The sequence below is a fragment of the Cervus canadensis genome, chromosome 11, assembly GCF_019320065.1.
Source record: "Cervus canadensis isolate Bull #8, Minnesota chromosome 11, ASM1932006v1, whole genome shotgun sequence".
Taxonomy (NCBI): Eukaryota; Metazoa; Chordata; class Mammalia; order Artiodactyla; family Cervidae; genus Cervus; species Cervus canadensis.
In genome coordinates this window covers 74,516,311-74,539,713 of record NC_057396.1, presented here as the reverse complement: position 1 = coordinate 74,539,713, position 23,403 = coordinate 74,516,311, and the positions used below count along the sequence as shown (strand labels likewise).

At 40.2% G+C, this 23,403-nt stretch overlaps 1 protein-coding gene across 1 annotated transcript in view; it reads left to right on the top strand.

Annotated features, from left to right (window-relative positions):
- LOC122450482 (fatty acid desaturase 2-like protein FADS2B) overlaps positions 1-21,809 on the top strand; it is a 52,809-nt gene extending 31,000 nt beyond the window's left edge. The window contains exons 4-12 of the mRNA XM_043482858.1: positions 2-103; positions 6,001-6,126; positions 8,503-8,563; positions 12,142-12,220; positions 12,367-12,477; positions 13,924-14,020; positions 16,836-16,915; positions 19,772-19,897; positions 21,314-21,809. Of these exons, the coding sequence (XP_043338793.1) occupies positions 2-103; positions 6,001-6,126; positions 8,503-8,563; positions 12,142-12,220; positions 12,367-12,477; positions 13,924-14,020; positions 16,836-16,915; positions 19,772-19,897; positions 21,314-21,374 (843 nt within the window). The 3' untranslated portion in view covers positions 21,375-21,809. The remainder of the gene's footprint in view (position 1; positions 104-6,000; positions 6,127-8,502; positions 8,564-12,141; positions 12,221-12,366; positions 12,478-13,923; positions 14,021-16,835; positions 16,916-19,771; positions 19,898-21,313) is intronic.
- The last annotated feature ends 1,594 nt before the right edge of the window (positions 21,810-23,403 follow it).

The following is a 23,403-nucleotide window of genomic DNA, read 5'->3' as shown; positions in this document are numbered from 1 at the left end:
GGCTCAGAGTATGTTTCTGCAACATGACATGGGACACCTTTCCATATTTAAGAAGTCCAAGTGGAACCACCTGATGCAAAAATTTGTGATGAGTCATCTCAAGGTACAGAATGTTCCAGGAGCATGATGAGATTTGTGAAAGTCATTTTTGTAAGCAGTGGTTTCCAAGTGTGTCTGGCTGTGCACTTATAACAGCAAAAATGTTTGTTCACACCTCGCAAATAAGTGTAAATATCCTAACAATGTAGGTACTAGATGTATACACACACACACACACAAACACACAAACACTATAGCATATATGCTAAAATTAAATTTTAAATGTTTAGGAGGAAAGGTTTATTTTTATTTAAGAAGTTCCAGTGTTGCTTCTAACCAATAAGTATTTGGCCCAATCCCTGGTACTCATTAAGGAACCACCTCTCAGGAGAAGATGTGCCCTGCAAAGTCATAAGTAGGAATATTCTTAGAAAGAGTCTGTATATGTACTAATGGGAAGCTAGGTGAATCCAGCAATCCTGATTAGTCCAGGAAGGGTTATGAAGAATTAAAGGAAAAGATGCAGAAGAATAGATAAAAATAAGGAGAAAGAGTAACCAAGAAAGGTCAGAAGACTCTGTTCAAGAGTTGAGGGTTGCAAACTCAGTCTGCTAGAATAAGCAGATGGCAATGAGGGCAATTGGTCTTATCCCCCTCACATCTGCTCCAGGAGGACTGGCACACCGCCCTACGCACCCCTGCAATGCAGCACTTAGCAGAGTGCCTGGCATGCAGTAGACCTTTCATAAGCATTTGTTGAGTGAAGGAAGGAAGGGATGGAATGATGGATGGACGGACCAACTGATGAATAAACCTAGGTAACAGCTCAACGACTGATGAGAGTCGGTTTTAGCCCTGGTGCTGATAATGCTCACTGCACAGCCGTGAATTAAGTCAGATTCTATCTCTGGCCCTCAGTGTTCTCATCTCTAATATTAGGAGTTAAACTGGATCTCAGCTTTTCTATGACATTCTAGATTTAGGTGACTATATTCTCTGGCCCAGAAAGGGGGAAATACCCTTCAGCCTTCCAATAAGTCAAATCTTTGTACACAAGCCAGGTTGTTTTAGAAAAAACTCATAAGTCATGATTCAGAGACTGTTTTCCTTTAACACAGACAGTTTATATTGAGTTGGAACATACTTAGAACCATCATCTTATCTACACAGTTTCCAGTTGAGAAAATTGAAGCTTAAGTAGACTGAATCACACAGAATTGGATCTGGATTCATATGAGAACTAGGTCTGTCTTCAAAATGGTTAGAGTGAATAATAATATTGTAATTTTATATGACATGGTACATTTAACCAGAAAATTCTTGCAGGCACACTATTCTGCCTTCTCTCCACCAGTCTTAGATGTATGAAGTGTTTTGGATTCACTTGGAAATCTTTACCACAGAATAAAAGCTGAGATGATTATGTTGTTGTGAGTCTCAGTTTATGGATGCCTGCAGTTTCTCACCCCTGTTCTGAGTAATAAGAGGAAAGGTGAGACTCAGTTGCCCTGAAGATGCAGTTGATGTGGTGCCAGTAAATGCAATATTTCAAATCAGTTCCACACTTGGTGGTGCTTTTTAAAAAAATCACTGCTTTACATTGGCTCAAATTTCTACATTGTTGTAGTTGTTCAATCCCTAAGTACTATCTAACTCTTTGTGACCCCATGGTACGCAGCACGCCAGGCTTCCCTACCCTTAACTCTCTGCCAGAGTTTGCTCAAACTCATGTCCAGTGAGTCAGTGATGCCATCCAACCATTTCATCCTCTGTCACCCTCTTCTCCTCTTGCCTTCAATAATTCCCAGAATCAGGGTCTTTTCCAGTGAGTCATCTCTTCACATCAGGTGGTCAAAGTATTGGAGCTTCAGTGTCAGTCATTTCAATAAATAGACAGGGTTTATTTCTTTTAGGATTGACCGGTTTGATCTCCTTACAGTCCAAGGGATTCTCAAGAGTCTTCTTCACCACCACAATTTGAAAACATCAATTTTTCCATGCTCAGCCTTCTTTATGTTCCAACTCTCACATCTATAGATGACTACTGGAAAAACCATAGCTTTGACTCTACAAACTTTTGTCAACAAAGTGTTGTCTCTGCTTTTTAATATGCTGTCTAGGTTTGTCACAGCTTTCCTTCCAAGGAGCAAGGTTCTTTTAATTTCATGACTGCAGTCACCCTCCATAGTGATTTTGGAGCCCAAGAAAATAAATTCTGTCCCTCTTTCAACTTTTCTCCCATCTATTTGCCATGAAGGGATGGGGCTGGATGCCATGATCTTAGTTTTTTTAATGTTGAGTTTTAAGACAGCTTTTTCAATCTGTTCTTTTACAGTCATCAAGAGGCTCTTTAGATCTTCTTTGTTTTCTGCCATTACAGTGGTATCATCTGCATATCTGAGATTGATGATATCTTCCCCAGAAGATGTCCATATTCACTCTTGCCATCTCTTGCTTGACCACATTCAATTTACTTTGATTCATTCATGGATCTAACAGTTGAGGTTCCTACACAATGTTGTAGGCTTCCCAAGTGGCTCATAGTAATGAATCTGTCTGCATTGCAGGAGACCCAGGTTCGATCCTCGAGACTGAACCTGGGAAGATCCCCTGGAGAAGGGCATGACAACTTACTTCAGTAATCTTGCCTGGAGAATTCCATGGACAGAGGAGCCTGCAGGATACAGTTCATGGAGTCGCAATGTTCTTTACAGCATTGGTCTTTACATGTACCACCAGACACATCCACAGCTGAGCCTTGCTTCCACATTCATCAAGCCTGTTAATTCTCTCCGGAGTTATTCCTCTGCTCCTCCTCAGTAGCATATTGGACATCTCCCAACCTGGGGGTCTCATCTTACAGTGTCATAGCTTTTTGCCTTTTCATACTGTTCATGGAGTTTTCAAGGAAAGAATACTGGAGTGGTGTGCCATCCCCTCCTCCACTGGACCATGTTTTGTCAGAACTCTTCTCCATAACCCATCTATCTTGGATGGCCCTGCACAGTATGGCTCATAGATCCATTGAGTTTTGCAAGCCCCTTCGCCACAACAAGGCTGTAATCCATGAAGGGGAAATCTGTACATAGCTTTCTATAAACTATGTCTTCAGAAACAATTTGTACTAGTTGAAATAAATATAACCTTGATGATTCATGAACAGAATCAGTAAAGGGAAAATTGTTCAAAAAGAAAATCATGTGTACTCAGCCTTTTTGCAGGCAAAACCAAGGATTTATAAGCAAACTGAATATAGGGTTCAACTTTGTTCAGGAGAGAAAATTACCTGTGGCCAGGAAGGAGGTAACAAAAGTATAACATAAACAGCAACATCCTCACTTTATACATGTATCACAATTATTAATTTCAAAACTGGATTTTATGTCAATATACTTTTCCCCTTGAAAAGGCACAGATAGTGAGATTCTCTGGAATTTTCATTCACTTGCTGTGCAACAATATACATGTTCTGGTCTTTGCAGTGTTTGCACAATAAAAGAGCCCACAAAATATCTGCATATGTTTTAGACTTCTGTGCAGTTCTAAAATCAGAAAGAACTCCTCAGAGCATATTTTTAACCCAAACCCAGTATGCATACTTTGAAAACTATGAGGAGCAAGTATTATTATAGAGATAAAGAGGCAGAATATTTGAAGTTAAAAATTTCCTTGCTATTTCCATGGCTAAATCCCAAAATATTTTTAACGGGGGAAGTGTCAAGCATGTTATTTCCAACAATCCTTTCCATAATGTTGTCCATTTTATAGATGAGGAAACTGTCCAAGGCAACACCTAGTAGAATGAATTTAAATTCAGGATCGTTTCAGTACAAAGCCTGGATACTTTGTATTGCACCCAGAAAGGATATAACTTGGAAATGAGGAATGATTTAGAATGGTTCCTGTGTCAGAATTTGTGCAGAGGAAACCTATTTTGCATGCAGCTAATAATCCTCACTTCCCCACTGATCGTTCTCTCCCTTGTCTCTGGTAATTGCAGCTTCCAGAAAGAGGGGCCAGGGTGAAGCTGGCTACTTTTACAGCATACTGATAGTTGTTACCCTGACCACTGTTCTAAGCTCCAGGACCTTGAGCTGTAAAGATATGCTACCTGGTCTATCATGAATCAAAACTTATCTTTCGTATTACCAGTTTCCACAGATGGTCATTGACTAAAAGGTTTACATTGAAACAGAGAACAATTTCTTTTCACAGTGTCCGTGTGTAACTGTCTACTGCTCCTGTTAGACTGTATGTTTCACAGTGTGGGAACGCCATTTTATCATAGCTACCTTTCTGTTCCAGATTCCTGGCTTGGTATCTGACACATAGACATACTTTAAAACAAATAATGAATGGGTGAATAATGAGTGTCCAACTGTAAGAGTGAGTCGGTGGTATGCAATTTGATGAGAGAATTATAGAGAGCAGTGGAGTCCCAGGACTTTGACGAGTACCTGTTGAGTTTATGATTCCCAAAACGAAATGTATGGAAAGTGATTGCTCTTGCAAGACTGAGATTCAGAAGAGAGACCCGAGGTGGTGGGAGAGATTCCACAGTAAGGGTGTTAGGGAGTATGCAAGGTAAGGAAATAATATCCCTCCTGATGGATGGGGTCAGAGGGGTTTGCTAAGAGAGGTCTCTGCAACAAAGACTATGGAGAGGCAGTGCTAATGCCTACAGATTTTCAAACAAACTCAACCCCCTTCCCTCATGTTTAGTTTAGTTTCCCCATAGATGTACAGGGTCTAAGCCAGCGGAGTCCAACAGTAATGTAATGCAAGCCACATTAAAATGGCATGAGTCATTTTAAATTTTCTAATAGCCACATTTTAAAAGGTAACTTTATGATGCCCACACATATTAAAAACATTTTCATTTCAACATGTAATCAGTATAGAAATTAATATATTTTACACTTCCTTTTTTTATTCTGAGGCTTCGAATCCAGTATGTGTTATGCATTATACACTTACAAAGTCCACCTTAATTTAACTGGTCACATTTTAAGTGCTCAGTAGCCACATGTGGTTAATGGCTACTATATTGAATAGTGCAGATCTAAAACACCAGTTATTGAGAGATATCAAATACACAATAAAAACTCTGATTACTGCTTATTCTTCCATAAATGATTAATGTAATAGGGGAAGAGAGGAGAAATGGAGTATGTCAACATGACAACATTCTACCTGCAGCATTTCATGTCTCCTCAAATAACCCATAGATATAAATGTCATTATATTATATTCACTAAAGATGAAATTGAACCTCATAGGTTGGATAATTTGCCCAAACACACAGCAGTATTTGTACATCCAGTGGATGAAACTAGGTTGATGAGTTTCCAAATTCTTTGCTCTATTAAAACCTTCAGGTTTTCACTGAAAGAGAGAAAAATCTCAAACAGCCTAATCAGATTAGTATGTCTTCAGATATGAATATCTTTATTCTCATTTATGCTTTATGAGAGCCTTGAACATGCAATGATCTGAGGCAAGCCCACCTAGGAGATGATTTCAGATCTATGCTTCTTTAAAATATTCATTGAAGTAGGATTCCTGGGGCCACTTTTTTTGTGTGTGCCATAATTAAAGTCTTGGAACTGATGTTTCTTTATTTGTAAAATAAGAATAATTTCTTCCCTACTTATATTCATATATCTTTTTTAAGTGAGAATGAAATAACATTTCATTTCAACAGATTTTTATTCTTCTTCCTTATCAGGAGTTGTTTTAACCTAATTTTGTGTTCCTGGATCAGGTAATTTTTTGTTCATAGACTTTTAGAGCCTATATCCAATGAATCAGTCTGTGACCAAGTGGTGGTGGGGGCGGGGGTGGCAATTTCAAGGAGTCAATATCTTATTTTGACTTTTGAGATGCAGGCAGAAGACTCTGATAGTGAGTGATATTTCAGGTGAGAAATCTTGCAGCTAATAAACGCTCTCTTCTCCTCAGGGCCTGTCTACAAAATGGTGGAATAACCGACACTTCCAACACCATGTAAAAACAAACATCGACACCAAAGACCCAGATATTGATGTAGGCCCACTTTTTATTGTTGGAGATTTGACACCTGTTGAGGTATGTTTAGAAATCCTGAGCACTGGAAAATGTTCCAGAAAGTGGTTCTTGGAAAGCTCTACACCCTTGTCTTGGGGAGAACAGGCTGAAGGTTCTGGCTTCAAGCACGCTTTCAGAGCATCTCTTCTTCTTTTAAGTCCAGGATATAGATTTGAAATAACTGAATCTGGGGTTCTAAGAATAGAAGAAGATGCAGAGTGAATGACTCTGTGACCTTAAAGATCATTCAGTCCAACTCATTCACAGAAGACATGGCAGTAGCTTCAACAAGTGCTAAAACACAAATATCTAAATATCTAATTACATCAACTAATTCTAGCTGCTAGAAGAAACTAAGCTGTTATTTTTAGTTTAGGTTCATTTTGGTTCATTTATACATGAAACTCATAAGACACTTAGTGACCTTGCTTCTAATTCAGACTTCTTAAGCAAAGAAAGGCAAACTCCAGAATGTCTCAGCTATTGAATTTTTTTTAACCTCAACTTAAAAATCAGCATATAAGGATTATTACCATGTTTTTTTAGAAAAGAGTCTTCTTTCAACATAGAAGTGTAAGGATAACCATAGTAAGGTATCTTTCCTCAAGGGGAAATGATGGATCCTGAGAGTCAGGTGCTTAAGAAGAAGCTCTATCTCCTTCTGGAAGAATTTAGTTTTCATAAAACAAAAGAGTGTAGCTTAGTCAGTTGCTGCCTCGACTTTGTGGTAACCAGAATGGTGCAACTTTCTGAAAATAGGTTTTTCCAGTTTGGGAAGACAACCTTCTTCCAATTAAGAAAAAAGTTTCTTTCATAGATTTAAAGGAAAAACAAAAAACAAAAACATGACTGTGGTCTTCAGTCAGTTGTTCTTCACAATGACTCCACAAACAAGTCAGAACTCTGATATCTGTGAATTCCTAGGCTGACCACTAAACTTATGACATTTTGACTTCTCTCCTCATTCCCTTACAGCAATGGAGATTTGTCTCACTGGAGTTCATGACCCCTGACCCCTCCAGAAGTGCCTTCTGTAGAACTGTATCCAGTTCACATGCTGCTTCTTCACAGATAATGGAGACTGCATTCTTGAAACATCACCTCTCCATCAATCTAGAGACAAATCCCTAGAGCCTTAGCTTTCTGTGTATTAAAGTTTCGAAGTGACTCTATATCACTTAGAAATATTTAAACTGTATAATTCAGCTGTTTCATAACAAAATTGTTCTGATAAGCCCTAAATGTTTCTGTTCTTCCCATTTTACTGTCAATCTTTCTACTACTTTCTTCAAACATTCATTCCTTCAACAACCATTAATTAAATCTTCTAGGTGCAAAGTCCTATGCTCACATTCTGGGAGAGTTAGACTTCTCCTTTGGGGTGATACTCAAAAATCAACCCTTCACCTATGTTTGTTAACTCTGCAAAACTTCTCACCCACTCCCTTTTCCATGTTTCCTACTACTTAACTATCCAGAAGCTTGGGAGAAACTGCAAATAACTACTATTACCTTATCACCATGACATTTCTTTTCATTTATCACAGTAAGAAAAAGAAGAATCAAGTTTAATATGCAATAAGAGAAGAAATCTATATGTAAAGGGAAGAATAGGGAAAGTAAAAATTGAACACTGTTCATAGTGTTGTTACTGTGTGTACATATATTAAAACTATGGAAGAGGTGTGAATTATCACTCATTCATCTATTCTTTCAACTAAATGCTTACTAAGTATCTTCTAGGTAAGGGAAATACACTCATACATGGTTCCTCTCAAAATATTTGCTGTCTTTATGCATTGGGCACAGCCTAATTATTTAAGACGGCCTCTAGAAAATGACTCAAATTCCCAGTAATATGATTATATATATATAAAATCATCATGCCTTAAAATGAGGAAATCACAGCATAAGATCCACAGTGGAAACACAGAGGATGAATGATGATGCATACACTAGGGGTCATGCCTTTTTCATATGACCATTCAATAAATATATATTGAATGGATGAATGGAGATGCAGACTGAGATGCAAGCAGAATTCTATGTACATTGGTTGAAGAAGAGCTTGGAAATTTATCATAAATGTGTCTTTTCCATCACTACTTCACATAAGGACAAAATTTTCAAAATGACTTCCAAGGGAATAATAAAAATAGAAGACCACAATCCCTGTAGTCAAATAGAATAAAGCATCCATGCAAGAACTGCCCACTTTAAATAAAGGAAAAGACACCACAGTCTTCAGTTCTGGTTTTCTAGCACTTTAATTTTGACAGTGAACTCTGACTAGATTGCACTTTCTATAGAGAATTTACACAAATACACACAACCTTGAATATAATGACCAGAAGTAGATATTGTCTCTTATTTTAGTTTTATTCTCTCTTCATTCAGCATGGCAAGAACAAAATCAAATACATTGACTACGAGAAGCAGCACCTGTACTTCTACATGGGTGAGTCACCAGGGAACCACATTTCTTTTCATCCCGTTTCCCTGAAGCAAACAGTCGTCAAGCCAGAAGGATGGGATCCTTCCACAGAGACCAGTCAACATCTTACTGTACCTGAGAAAAGCAGCAGGTTTTATTTTTGACTTAGGGAGGTGATATATGAAAGTTAGTTCAGTCGCTCAGTCATGTCCAACTCTTTGCAACCCCATGGACTGAAGCACGCCAGGCCTCCCTGTCCAACTCCTGGAGTTTACTAAAACTCATGTCCATTGAGTCAGTAATGCCATCCAACCATCTCATTCTCTGTTGTCCCCTTCTTCTCCCGCCTTCAATCTTTTCCAGCATCAGGGTCTTTTCAAATGAGTCAGTTCTTTGCATCAGGTGTCCAAAGTATTGGAGTTTCAGTTTCAACATCAGTCCTTCCAATGAACACTCAGGACTGATCTCTTTTAGGATGGACTGGTTGGATCTCCTTGCAGTCCAAGGGACTCTCCAGTCTTCTCCAACACCACAGTTCAAAATCATCAATTCTTCAGTGCTCAGCTTTCCTTATAGTCCAACTCTCACATACATACATGACCACTGGAAAAACCATAGTCTTGACTAGATGGACCTTTGTTGGCAAAGTAATGTCTCTGCTTTTTAATATGCTGTCTAGGTTGGTCATAACTTTCCTTCCAAGGAGTAAGTGGCTTTTAACTTCATGGCTGCAGTCACCATCTGCAGTGATTTTGGAGCCCCAAAAAAATAAAATTTGCCACTGTTTCCACTGTTTTTCCATCTACTTGCCATGAAGTGATGGGACCAGATGCCATGATCTTAGTTTTCTGAATGTTGAGCTTTAAGCCAAGTTTTTCACTCTCCTCTTTCACTTTCATCAAGAGGCTCTTTAGTTCTTCACTTTCTGCCATAAAGGTGGTGTCATCTGCATATCTGAGGTTATTGATATTTCTCCCAGCAATCTTGATTCTAGCTTGTGGTTCTTCCAGCCCAGCACTTCTCATGATGTACTCTGCATATAAGTTAAATAGGCAGGGTGACAATATACAGCCTTGCCTTACTCCTTTTACTATTTGAAATATGAAAAAGAAAATAGAAAAGCAATTAGGCATTCTTAACAGGCATCTCATCACTCTGGCTACTAGGCAGGGATGGAGATCTTCCAAGAAGGATGGGAAGCAGGATGCCAATCAAAGGGGCCTGGTATCTCTGATTCTCATCCTGGATAAACTAAATACTATCAAGAAGAAAAGGACAGTGGTATTTGGTAGGGAGGAAAAATAGGAAAATACTGATAATAGATGCCAGAAAAAGTAGTCTCAAAAATAAAAGTTACCTATAGAGTTTCTGTGTGGAAGAAAGTTAACTGTTCCCCATGGCTTACATACAGCTGTGGAAGACACTTTAGTGGACAGAGACATACATACATTTTACAAATAAAATGGGACTGAATGTTAGTGTAGGCTTGAGAGAAAATAGGATAGCTGGATAATGCTAATACCAATAAAAAAAAAAAAAGTCAGAAGCAAAAACACTTTGCTTTTAGCCAAGTCAAGTTCATGATAGTTCACAAAGATAGGCTTAGTGGAACCCCAAAATTGTTCATCTAAAATATGCCTACATATTTGGAAAATAAGCCTAAATTAGGGTAGCTTCCAAACATTCCCTATAAATCAGTGGTTCTCAGCTAGTAGCACTGTTGCCCCAGTGGGACAGTTGACACACTCTAGATACTTCTTGGTTAGCATGATAAGGAGGGAGGGACAGTGCTGACATCTGGGTGGCAGAAGCCAAGGATGCTACTATAAGATATTGTAAATATCTTACAATACACAGGACAACTTTGAACGACAAAGAATTATTTGGTCTGAAAATGCCAATAGGGCTAATGCTGAAAAACTGTTGCAGATGATCTGATTTGCCCAAATGTTAGTCAGCAGAGGTCATCTGTCACATGTCTGACCAGGATGGCCTATGGGCCCATTTTTATGCAACATGGGAACCAACACCCACTGCTACCTCTTCCACTGCTAGAATTCTGCATACCTATCTTAAAGTAGTCCTTCTCTTGCATGACCAAAAAGAGTAATGAGGACACTGGTGCCCCAGTTTGAAAGGTAACTGATCCTCAGCCTAGAGATATGTGCATTCACATTAGAAAAATCCGTTGCAGTCTCTTGTCTGAACTCTCCTCCTATGTATAGCTCAACAATACAACCTTAACTTAGGAGGAATGAATCAATGGTATATTCACAGCAGAATGCAGATTCACAGCAGAATGCCCAGTTCACAAAACACACGATCTTCAGGAGCTATTTCATTTTGTCCTTTCCTTTCAAATATCTTCATCTTAGGATGTCAGGTATAAATGAATCATACTCAGTCTCTCAAAGAGAAATAGGGCTGGACATTTGGAAAAGGAAGCAAGACAGCTTTGATTCAAGCATCTGTAGTCGGGAAAAGGAACATCAATATAGACTGAGGTCAACTCTGGTGAGAAAAAGGTGGGAGACTTTTTTTAAAAAAAACATATGGGTATGCTAAAGGAAATTACTGAAAGAGGTTAAAGGGAGGTGAAACTGGTCTTGTGATTAAGCCATCAGCTTCTTGTAACCCATGCTTATCAAGTCCAGCTCCTTGATAAAAGAGGGTAAAGAGCTGAATTCTTAATGATTACATTTCAAAGGGATGACTCCCAATCCTTGAGAAAGACATCTCTGGGTCGGGCAAGATCCATCTCAGAAGGACAGAGAAAGAACTTTACAATTTTAAGTTTTCTAACAAATGATCTAAGAAAACAGAGGTCAGAAGCCTACAGTCAGGTTTTGGCTTAAACAAACAGTAAGCTCTTTGGACAGTCTTGAAGTTTCTCAGGCAGGAACTTTAAGGGTGTCAGGGTCATCCCAAGGACATGCCATGAGCTGTTCTTAGAAACTTTGCTACTGTTGGTTCAAGTCTCTTAGTATGTAGGGTGGACAAAATCATTTATGCTGACAGTTCACAGACTTTGAAAGTGTATAGGTCAAGTTTGAAGCCTAGTCAGGAAGGGGACTCAGAGCATCTGACTAAAGTTTGATCAAGGAGAGAGTTGTCAAAATCTGAAGGGTCTCCACATGACTCCTACGTGCTCCAGGCAACTTCACTGGTCCTTGGGGAAGGGCAGGTAAATAACTATCTGGCCAGACTCAGTATACCTGCTCTGTATCTGCCACCTCAACATACTGTGACAGGGCCCAACACGAAGGATTGTGAAGGATTGAAGGATTCCAGGGACCTTGAGAAAACTTGAAAGCTCATAGCAGAAGCCCTTCCAGGATGCCTTCATCAAGAATGACTCAGATCTTCAAAGCTTCCCTAGTCTCCTTAAGGGAGCTTGAACCAAAGTCCTGGTTGAGCCTCAGAGACTCTAAAAGCCCAGCAGCACCTAGGATGCAGTTGTGGATCTCCACCTTGCATCCCTTCTCAGGGGCAGTATTCTAGGGGGAGCATGTTAAGGAGATCAACTCACACTAGCTTCCACAGGAATCATATCTGCTCATCTGCTCACCATCTTCTGTCTTTGTTTTTGTTTTTGTTTTCAGTTGGGGCCCCCCTTTTCATGCCAGTATATCTGAACCTGGAATCCATGCAAGAGATGTACCTCAGAAGGTACTGGGAGGTGAGTAACTCAATTCTTTCTTTAAAGCTAGATCAGACTGGTAGAAAACAGGAAATGTAAACACTTGATCCTTTCCAGATGTAGCTTCCTTGAGTACCAGGATATGAGATTTAGCCAGTTTTATTTTCACTAGCTTAACTTTCAAACACTTCTTTCTGCAGGACATTGCCTGGGTCAGCAGCTTTTACATTCGCTATTTCATCACATTTGGTCCTTTCTATGGAATCTTTGGAACCATGGTGCTCATATATTTAACCAAGTAAGAAAACAAGAATATTCTTAGTTACCTGGATGGTCCTCTTACCTTTCTTATCTGATTTATTTATGATTAGCAATGATCAGCAGATTATGACAGCTGGCTGCATTCTTGTAACTGAAACATTCCCAAGAAAATGCAGGGCAAAAAAAGTTCAAATAGTTGAATGAGTTCCTTGGAAAATGAATTTGCCCAATCTTGCCTTTTTCTTCCCCCACTTGCTTAATTACCAATTGCAGTACAATATTCCCTCAGCATCTGTGGGGGACTGAGCCTTAGACCTGCCTTGGTTACCAAAATTCAGAGAGATTCAGGTCCCATTGTCAGCTATCCCTATCTGTGTTTCCACACCAGTAGATTCAACCAACCATGGATCTTATAATATTGTACATATTTCCTGAAAAAATATCCATATTTAAGTGAACCAGTGTGTTGCTCAAACGTCACCTGTAGTCTTCCTGATCACGAAGCCCTTAAAACTGTAATCCAGTTGGATATAATTCTTGCCAATGATAATGGAAGTACAGGATTTTTTAAAGTTATTTTTGACTAGAGATTTTTCCCAACACCTAAATGACTTCAGACTGAATAACCTTCTTCAACTTCCCAATTTATTCCTCCTTCATTCATTTGCATTATTATTCTAAATCCTCCATAACAATAACGGTATAGCTACTATGTCTCAAGCTAAATGCTTTAGCTAAAGCATTTTTGCTAAATGCTTTACATGCATTCTTATTTGATGTAATCAATCCATGCACAACTCTGTAATATAGATAGCATTAGCTTCATTTTTCTGATAAGAGAACTAAAGTTCAGAGAATTAAATAACCTACTCAAGGTTATAGAGCAAATAAGGGCCAGTGGCAGTGAAAAATCAGAGCTTGAACCCAGCTCTATCTGATGACAACACCCAAGCTATTGATCACATTGCATATATCCTTAAGTTGTTTTAGTCACTAAGTCGCATCCAACTCTTTTGGGACCCCATGGACTGTAGCCTGCCAGACTCTTCTGTTCTTGGGCGTTCACAGGCAAGAATACTGGAGTGGGTTGCCATTTCTTTCTCCAGGGGATCTTCCCAACCCAAGGATCAAACTCGCATCTCCTACCTTAACAGGTGTATTCTTTTCCACTGATCCACCTAGGAAGCTTGTCCTTAAGTTACCTAGGTATCTTTTGAGTCTTTCACCAATGCCAGAGAAAACTTCAGGAGCATGGCTCCTGTACATTAGACTACAATGCAGGCCATGTGACTGGATGTGTAATGTGTCATCTCTAGATATAAAGGCCTCCAAAGAAGAAAACAAATAACCACCATATTATTGGAAACTTGGAGTGACTGCCATTTCCTCCAATGCCCAGTGAGCTCTGCCAGTGGTTATGCAAGCCCAGCAATTAGAATTGAAACTCCCCAACTGATCACATGCTCCTTTTATTCTCTAAAAGGCTTCTTGAAAGTCCCTGGTTTGGATATGTTAGCCAGATGAGCCACATACCAATGAAAATCAGCAGAGAGGAGAACCAGGACTGGTTCAGCACTCAGGTAATAAGGCATTTCCTGGGAAGCATCTACCAAAACATCCTGATTTAGAATTTGCTTACCTCAAATCATAATTCATATTTATTGAAGGCTTGCCAGGGGCCAAGTACTGTCAACTGCTTTGCATGTAACTACATAATATATGTGCCATGATTATTTCCACTTTATACATGACAAATTTGAGGCATGAAGTTGAGTAACTTGCATAATATCACACAGCTAATAAGTGGTAGAAACAGTCTTATTTATGTATTTATGTATTTATTTATTCGGCTGTACTGTATATGGCATGCAGAATCTTAGTTCAACAACCAGGGATCAAACCTGTGCTCCATGCAGTGGAAGCACAGAGTATGAACCACTGAACCACCTGTGAATTCCGTAGAAGTATGTTTTAAAACTGAGCAGTTTGATTTTAGAGTCTTTGATTTAAACCAGGTTTCAGTAAACTACACACCAAGAGCCCAATCTAGCCCAGCTCTCTGTTTTTGTAAATAAAGTTTCATTGGTACACAGCCACACTCATACATTTACATATCCTCTATGACAGCTTTCATGCCAAAACAACAGAACTGGGTAGCTGTGGTAGAGAATTAAAATAGTTACTGCCTGGTACTTTACAAAAAAGGACTCCTGCTCCAACATGACATAGTTTTTCAATGAATCTGAGACTCCTAGAATTACAGAATGAATTTGCACCTGGAAGAACCCTGGAATCCCCTCATCTCATTGTATAGATAAAGAGACCCAGAGAGGAGACCTGGCATTCTCTCCAAGCATGCTGTTAACGATTAGCAGAACTGTGACCTATGCAGAATTCCACTTCCTCCCAAGCCTTCTACCGGTTATGCCATGTTTAACTGGAGAATCCAGTCATCATATTGCTTCTTAAAGTTCATTCCCAGATTCAGTGGATTCTCTGATCATGGACCCACTTTCCACTCTTAAAATTTATTGAGAACTTCAAACAACTTCTTTCTGTGGAGGTTATATACATTTATATTTACTGTATTTGAAATTAAAACTGAAGATTTTAAAACATTGATTATTTTAAAATGACAAGAATAAGGCCAATACATGTTACCATCAGAGTGATGAAGTCATTGCCTGTTTAGTAACCTCTGGAAAAACCCATGCTATAGGCATGTGAGGAAGAATGAAAAATGCATATACCATCTCAGAAGTATTATTGGAATCATTTTGAGCTTGAGGATCCCCTGAAAGTGTTCTGGGGAACTCCAAGGTACTCTAAAGTATACTTTGATCTACTTTGATATACAGTAACTTCAAAAATAACATTTGAAATGGCAGCAACAATAAGAATTAAGCCTTAGGAAGGTACTGAATAAAATGACATTCATAAGGGTTCTGGGCTCCCCATGTGGTTCAGTTGTAAAGAATACACCTGCCCATGTAATAGATGCAGGTTCCATCCCTGGGTCAGATGACCACCTGGAGGAGAAAATGGCAACTCACACTAGTAGGCTCACCTGGAAAATTCCATGGACACAGGAGTCTGATAGGCTATAGTCCATGGGGTCACAAACAGTAGGACACAACTGAGCACACATGCATAGTACAGTACTAAGAGTTTAAGGTAGTCTGAGAAGCCTATGAACTTCTTCTCAGGCTAAGTTTCAAAATGTATAAAATAGATTACAAAAGGAGCTGCTGCTGCTGCTGCTGCTGCTGCTAAGTCACTTCAGTCGTGTCCGACCCTGTGCGACCCCACAGACGGCAGCCCACCAGGCTCCCCCTCCCTGGGATTCTCAAGGCAAGAACACTGGAGCGGGTTGCCATTTCCTTCTCCAATGTGTGAAAGTGAAAAGTGAAAGTGAAGCCGCTCAGTCATGTCTGACTCGTAGCGACCCGATGGACTGCAGCCTACCAGGCTCCTCCGTCCATGGGATTCTCCAGGCAAGAGTACTGGAGTGGGGCGCCATTGCCTTCTCCAACAAGGAAGTACTTGTATACAAATGCATTTCCATTCACATACCCTTAGTTAAAGGCCTTGAATACAATACTCCCCATTTATTCAGTTCAGTTTAGTCGCTCATTCGTGTCCGACTCTTTGCGACCCCATGAACCAGAGCACACCAGGCTTCCCTGTCCATCACCAACTCCCGGAGTCCACCCAAACCCATGTCCATGGAGTCGGTGATGCCATCCAACCATCTCATCCTCTGTTGTCCCCTTCTCCTCCTGCTCTCAATCTTTCCCAGCATCAGGGTCTTTTCAAATGAGTCAGCTGTTCGCATCAGGTGGCCAAACTATTAGAGTTTCAGCTTCAACACCAGTCCTTTCAATGAACACTCAGGACTGATCTCCTTCAGTTGGATCTCACTGCAGTCCAAAGGTTAGAAGTCCTTTAAGCCTACCCCTTGGAAATGGTATTCAAAGACCCCTACAATTTCTACCAAAGCCCTACAATCCCAAGTACATCTGCCAATGTTCTTATTCATGACAACTTAGTCTTCTGTATTTGAGGGTTGGTAGTGAGGTACTCCCCTCAACTCTATGTACTTTATCATATCTATCTTCTCAACTCAGGGATTGAACTCACATCTCCTGTGTCTCCTGCATGACAGGTGGATTCTTTACCTACTGAGCCACTGGGGAGGCCTGCCTAACCTGTACTTCTGAGCAAAATACCTTATTGCCTTTATATGATATTTATATAAAACTGTATTTCATTTTTAATCCTTCATGGTTTCTTACAAAAAATAGGTATTCAATGAGCACCTGTTGAATGACTGAATAAAATAAATATTTTGACACATGGGCTCATTTACATCTAACATAAGTTTTTTCTTTGCAGGTCTTGGCCACCTGTGATGTTGAACAGTCCTTTTTCAATGACTGGTTCACTGGGCACTTGAACTTCCAAATTGAGCACCAGTGAGTGAGAGAATAAAATTTATGATAAAGGGCAAGGGCTGTCACTAATAACTGCTCTACATATAGTCCAGAGTAGAGCACTGGGCTTGGGATCTTAAAGGGAATAGAATGAACCAGGATTCTCTAATGAATGTTATTTTTCTACTAACATCAATGATAAGGGAAGAGAGAAATGAAGGTGTCACAATTGTGAGTAAATGGAGTGAAATCTTGGAAAAGTATCAGTGACTCAGTTTCCAGATTCCTATGGGCTTAGGAATTGGTGATTGTTCTCTTTGCATTTGCTTCGTTGGCAAAATCCAAGAAAAATCAGGACACTTGGGTAAGCAACTTGTGTTCAAAATTAACTTCACTATAATTCAAACATGTGCTTATCTGTGTCTTTACAGCCCAGTTTACAATATAATGAATAATAGAGTCCCTGCTGCAATTTCAAAATGGTATCTGGAAATACTTTACCAACGGGTCAGTTAGGGAGAGGAAATGGGTAGTTCATGCCTTGATGATAGATAATACATGAGAGTCAGTTTCTCCAGAATATCAGAGAGAAGCTTTCCACATTCTCTATGTCTAAGCCATGTGTGTCTATGGTAGTCAAAGGAGGAACAAGATCTTTATTGGTTCAATGGATTTTTTCATTATATTTCTCATATTAGTGCTTGAAAATTTCAGCAAAACAAAGGAAGGACTATTATTCATAATTTTATTAAAGAAGAGGTTTATATCCAAGATGGTCATCTGGCTAGTGAAAACTTGGGATTAAAAATCCATCTTTCTTCACTTCTTATTCCTTTCCTGGGACTTTTAGTTATTTACCATGACTTAATATAAGGCAGAAGATATTAAAAAGAGGTGGCAAGAATACACAGAAGAACTGTACAAAAAAGATATTCATGACCCAGATAATCACAATGGTGTGATCACTCACCTAGAGCCAGACATCCTGGAATGTGAAGTCAAGTGGGCCTTAGAAAGCATCATTATGAACAAAGCTAGTGGATGTGATGGAATTCTAGTTGAGCTATTTCAAATCCTGAAAGATGATGTTGTTAAAGTGCTGCACTCAATATGCCAGCAAATTTGGAAAACTCAGCAGTGGCCACAGGACTGGAAAAGGTCAGTTTTCATTCCAATCCCAAAGAAAGGCAATCCCAAAGAATGCTCAAACTACTGCACAATTGCACCCATCTCACACGCTAGTAAAGTAATGCTCAAAATTCTCCAAGCCAGGCTTCAGCAATAATGTGAACCAAGAACTTCCAGATGTTCAAGCTGGTTTTATAAAAGGTAGAGGAACCAGAGATCAAATTGCCGAGATCTGGTGGATCATTGAAAAAGCAAGAGAGTTCCAGAAAAACATCTATTTCTGCTTTATTGACTACACCAAAGCCTTCCATATGTGGATCACAATAAACTGTGGAAAATTCTGAAAGACATGGGAATACCAGACCGCCTGATCTGCCTCTTGAGAAACCTGTATGCAGGTCAGGAAGCAACAGTTAGAACTGGACATGGAAAAACTGACTGGTTCCAAATAGGAAAAGGAGTACGTCATGGCTGTATATTGTCACCCTGCTTTTTAGCTTATATGCAGGTAACATCATGAGAAACGCTGGGCTGGAAGAAGCACAAGCTGGAATCAAGATTGCCAGGAGAAATATCAATAACCTCAGATACGCAGATGACACCACCCTTATGGCAGAGAGTGAAGAGGAACTAAAAATCCTCTTGATGAAAGTGAAAGAGGAGAGTGAAAAAGTTGGCTTAAAGCTCAACATTCAGAAAACTAAGACTGTGGCATCTGGTCCCATCACCTCATGGGAAATAGATGGGGAGACAGTGGAAACAGTGTCAGACTTTATTTTTTTGGGCCCCAAAATCACTGCAGATGGTGACTGCAGCCATGAAATTAAAGACGCTTACTCCTTGGAAGGAAAGTTATGGCCAACCTAGATAGCATATTAAAAAGCAGAGACATTACTTTGCCAACAAGGGTCCGTCTGGTCAAGGCTATGGTTTTTCCAGTGGTCATGTGTGGATGTGAGAGTTGGACTATAAAGAAAGCTGAGCACCGAGAAATTGATGGTTTTGAACTGTGGTGTTGGAGAAGACTCTTGAGAGTCCCTTGGACTGCAAGGAGATCCAACCAGTCCATCCTAAAAGAGATCAGTCCTGGGTGTTCATTGGAAGGACTGATGCTGAAGCTGAAACTCCAGTCCTTTGGTCACCTCATGCGAAGAGTTGACTCATTGGAAAAGACCCTGATGCTGGGAGGGATTGGGAGCAGGAGGAGAAGGGGTCGACAGAGGATGAGATGGCTGGATGGCATCATTGACTCGATGGGCATGAGTTTGGATAAACTCCAGGAGTTGGTGATGGACAGGGAGGCCTGGCGTGCTGTGATTCGTGGGGTCGCAAAGAGTCAGACACAACTGAGCGACTGAACTGAACTGAATATACATTCATCTATGCTTGCTAAGGAAGTTAGAAAAACAGAGATAAGACAGAGATTAGCAGGGGCGGGGTGGGTTGTTCAGTATCTCCAGTTCTCTGGGTAGTTCTAAATGGTAAAAAGTTGTAAATGGTATACTTTCATTTGATCAGGCCAAAAATAAACAGTTGATGGAGCTAAAACATATTCTTAGTTCTTCCTAAACATATGCCACCCACAAGGCTTGTAGTGGGCTAAGGAATAAGAAGAGTCTGCCAGCAAGTTTAATTTCCCAAAACAAAAGTATTGTGCAAGGTCAAGGTTGGGTCTGTGTGGTTGATATCATTTTAATTTGTAAAAGGGGAATGGGAACTTTGGGTTTCTCCTTAGGTCTGAGAAGTTTTATATCTTCTCTATTTCCCTAGTCTATTTCCCACAATGCCACGCCATAATTATCACAAGGTGGCACCTCTGGTGAAGTCACTGTGTGCCAAGCATGGACTGCCGTACGTGAATAAGCCCATGTTGAAGGCATTTGGAGATATTGTCAGGTAATAACAGTCCCACAATGAACAATTCTCATTTTCCTTCACTGCTGGTCCCCAGACTCTTCACTTCTTTATGAATCATTCAGCCAATAGCTATTTATTAAGGAACAGCCACATGCCCACCATGGACATGAGGCTCTATAAGGACTGAGTCTCTATAAGGAGCAACACTAACACAGAACTGATAACAATAATTCCTACCATTTACCTGCTGCCTTCTGGGTACTTCTTAGTGCCTTGATGCCCTACTAAATTTCAAGCTTCTTATAAACCAGGGTTCTGTATCATTTGTCTTTGTATCACCCAAAGAGCCTTGACATGCTTTAGAACTTAACCGGTGGAAGGGACTCTCAAATCATCTGGTCCAGGGTTGCAAATTAAGATGTTTGCAGGGTCTGGTGAGACAGGCAGGGGTGACTCTTTCTATAGGAACTGAGAATCCATACTCATCCTAAACCATGCACAGTTCCCTGGAGAATCCTGTGCTTGTCAAATTAATAGCCAAAACCTTGGTTGAATCTTTTTTATTTTTTTAATTTTAAGATTAGGAAAAAGAAAAACACTATCTTATTAATATGAATAAATAAGCCATCAAGGCTAGACCTAGTCAGATCTGATCCCTGAACAGTGATCCATCTTCACTTTCTACCACTGCCCTCCTCCTTTCCTGCCCTCCAGATATCTGACCTCCATTCAGCTGCTATATAACTCCCTGCCCCTTGCCCATGACACATCCTTGGTCATGTTTTCTTCTACCAGAATAATCTTCCAACCTGCCTCCCCCCTCCTATCACCTTCTCAATTTCCACTCACTCTCCAAAGCTCACCTGAACGGTCTTTTGTTCATCTCAGTCCTCCCTTGCCCCCAAGTCTAAACCTGTCACATTTGCTTCTTATAACACTTGCTTCTCTTCATGTCTGACCTTTATCACAATCATGATTAAATAGCATATTGGGTAATATGTGTCTCCCAATGCAGACCAGGAACTCCAGGTGGACAAGACTCTTATCACTCCCTTTCACTTCTGTATCACCAGAGCCTAGAAAATGTTTCACTTTATAAAGTAAGAGAGGTCGGTGGATACAGGATGAGTTGGTTTATAGTTATATGTTTTATCTTATAGAGATTCAGCAGAGCTTTTTCTCTTAATACTGGAGGAAAGGAAAGTGATGCTTTGGAGTATAGAAAAGCATAAAACAAAAGAAAACCTCAATCTCCTCCATATAGAAAATGTGAAATCACTTTCTAAAACATGTCAGTATTTGACTCCCTCCACCGGGCAAGATAGAAAGAGGTCTTTCAGATACAGCTGAAAATGACAATGTTATAAAGTATTGAGTAAAAGAGCGAATGCTCCTTGAAGTAGCTCCTTTGACCTGAGTCTCAGCTACTCATGATTTTGTCTGCTCCTCTTGCAGGGCCCTGAAGAAGTCCGCAGCCCTCTGGAAGGAGGCTTACTGCACGCATCCAGAAATATAATGCAGATGTGCAGGTGCTAAAAAGAAAACCACAGGCCCCAAAAGTGTCACTTGTGCTAAAGCCCATGACACCAAACCTCTACAATACCTGACACAATTGCAGTTACAGCCTTCCCCAAAAATGTAATCTTAATCATCTAGTCTGGAATTTTGGTGTAGGCAATGTGGTGGTGATCTGTTGTGTTTTACTCCTTCTCCATTCCTATCCCTGGCCCAGAGAAAGGACATATATATATCTGCATGATAAAACCCTTGTAATCCACCCCCCCCCAAAAAAAGGTGTCTGCCCTGAATATACTTTGCTGATGGCTTCTTTGCCCCTCATTTCTTCCTATAAAAACCTTCCATTTGCACAACCCCTCAGAATTCCCTTCTGCTTAGTCACTGGGATATTGCTGGATTCAGAAGTCATTGAATAAAGCCAAGGAAATCTTCAAATTTACTCAATTGATTTTTTTTTTAACAGCTTGTTCAATAAACTTCCCAGAGGAGGACACCCAAGGCCTATTACTTTCACAACTTCCCAGATCACTGAGCATGGCGTTAGAATTAATTCAGATGACCAATCCTGTGGATCATTTCTGCCCTCTGCTCACAGGCCACATGAATAAAGATGGCTTAATTGGGCAGGCTTCCATTTAAACTAAATGACTCATGAGAGTTACGTTACAGTCCTACCTGAAATTCTTCAATGGATTCCCATTGCCCTTGGAATAAAGTTGCAATCTGCAACCTGGTGATTGCCAGCAGACTACCAGCACTGGCCTTCCTCCCAGAACCCTCTCCCACCTTGTGCCACTCCCTCCCTCAGCTTCAGGCCCAGGCAGCCAAAGCAGGCACAAGGGAAGAATGTCTGACCTCAAATAACACCCAAAAACTAAGTCTCCATACCACCCCCAGGGAACCAAAGGATCAGGACATGACTAGAACTTGAATGCCAGAATCCTTTCAGAAGTGAAGGGTTCTCCATCCTAGAAGATCCCAGGTTGAAGCTTCAACCATATCTTATCATAAAAGGACAAGTTCCAAAGCCCACTAATTGAAACCTGCTCCACCAACAGTTCTGCCAACTAATACATCCTCCACAAACTCATAATGTTTGACCGAACCCCAGATCAAAGACACAGATTTGAGCCCTTCCCGCGTCTCATTGCCAGTTGGCCTCAAAACACTCTTCTCAAAAGCTGGTGCCGTAGTATTGGTTTCTATGTGTTTCAAGCAGTGAGCCCTTTGCTTGGTAAAGATTTCAGGGAAGCCTCCCCATTAATTCAAGGCCTCCTTGTGATATACTCTGTAGTAATTACTAGAGCTATATTTTTACATCCATTTGTGTGATTCCTTATTCTACCACTGTAACTTGAAATATCCATAAGAGTAGAGACTTCCTGACATTATAGAGACACTCAATGAAGACATGCAGAAGGAAGGGAGGGAGGGAGGGAGCTGGAGGGGAGAAAGGAAGGAAAGAAGGAAGTGTCAACTACAAATTGGCACTTGACAGCTACCTCTACAAGGAATAAATCAAGTGCTGCTGCAGCTGCTGACATTCAATACCCTCTGAAAGGAATTAAGAGTGGAGAACAGGAATGAGGCACTCTGTGCTCTTGGAAAAACTTGCAGGAAAAGCCTTCAGATAGTTAGATATTTTCAGGAGAAGATTTTATGAGCCCAGTTACTACATCTGTTCATATCCAGAAAAGCACTAAACTCATTAATGGCGAATTTGGTCCTCATGACTAGCATCAAACCTCTGCCAAAATGTGTGCATGACTGCAGGTGCCCCCTTCACTAAAATCATATACGACACTTACCTTATCCCCTAACAAGACATTGAAATGTTTTCAGAGATAAAAGAAAACCGAAAGTCAGGCAGCAGTTGCTCTTTGGAGCAGTTTCTCAGAGCTATCAGAAATGCTGTCTCCCTGGCTGTAGTCCTCATTTTACCCCAACAAAACTTAACTCACAGCTCTCATGTTGTACGTTTCTTTCAGTCTACAGGAGGAAGGAAGGAAGGGAGGGAGGGAGGAGGC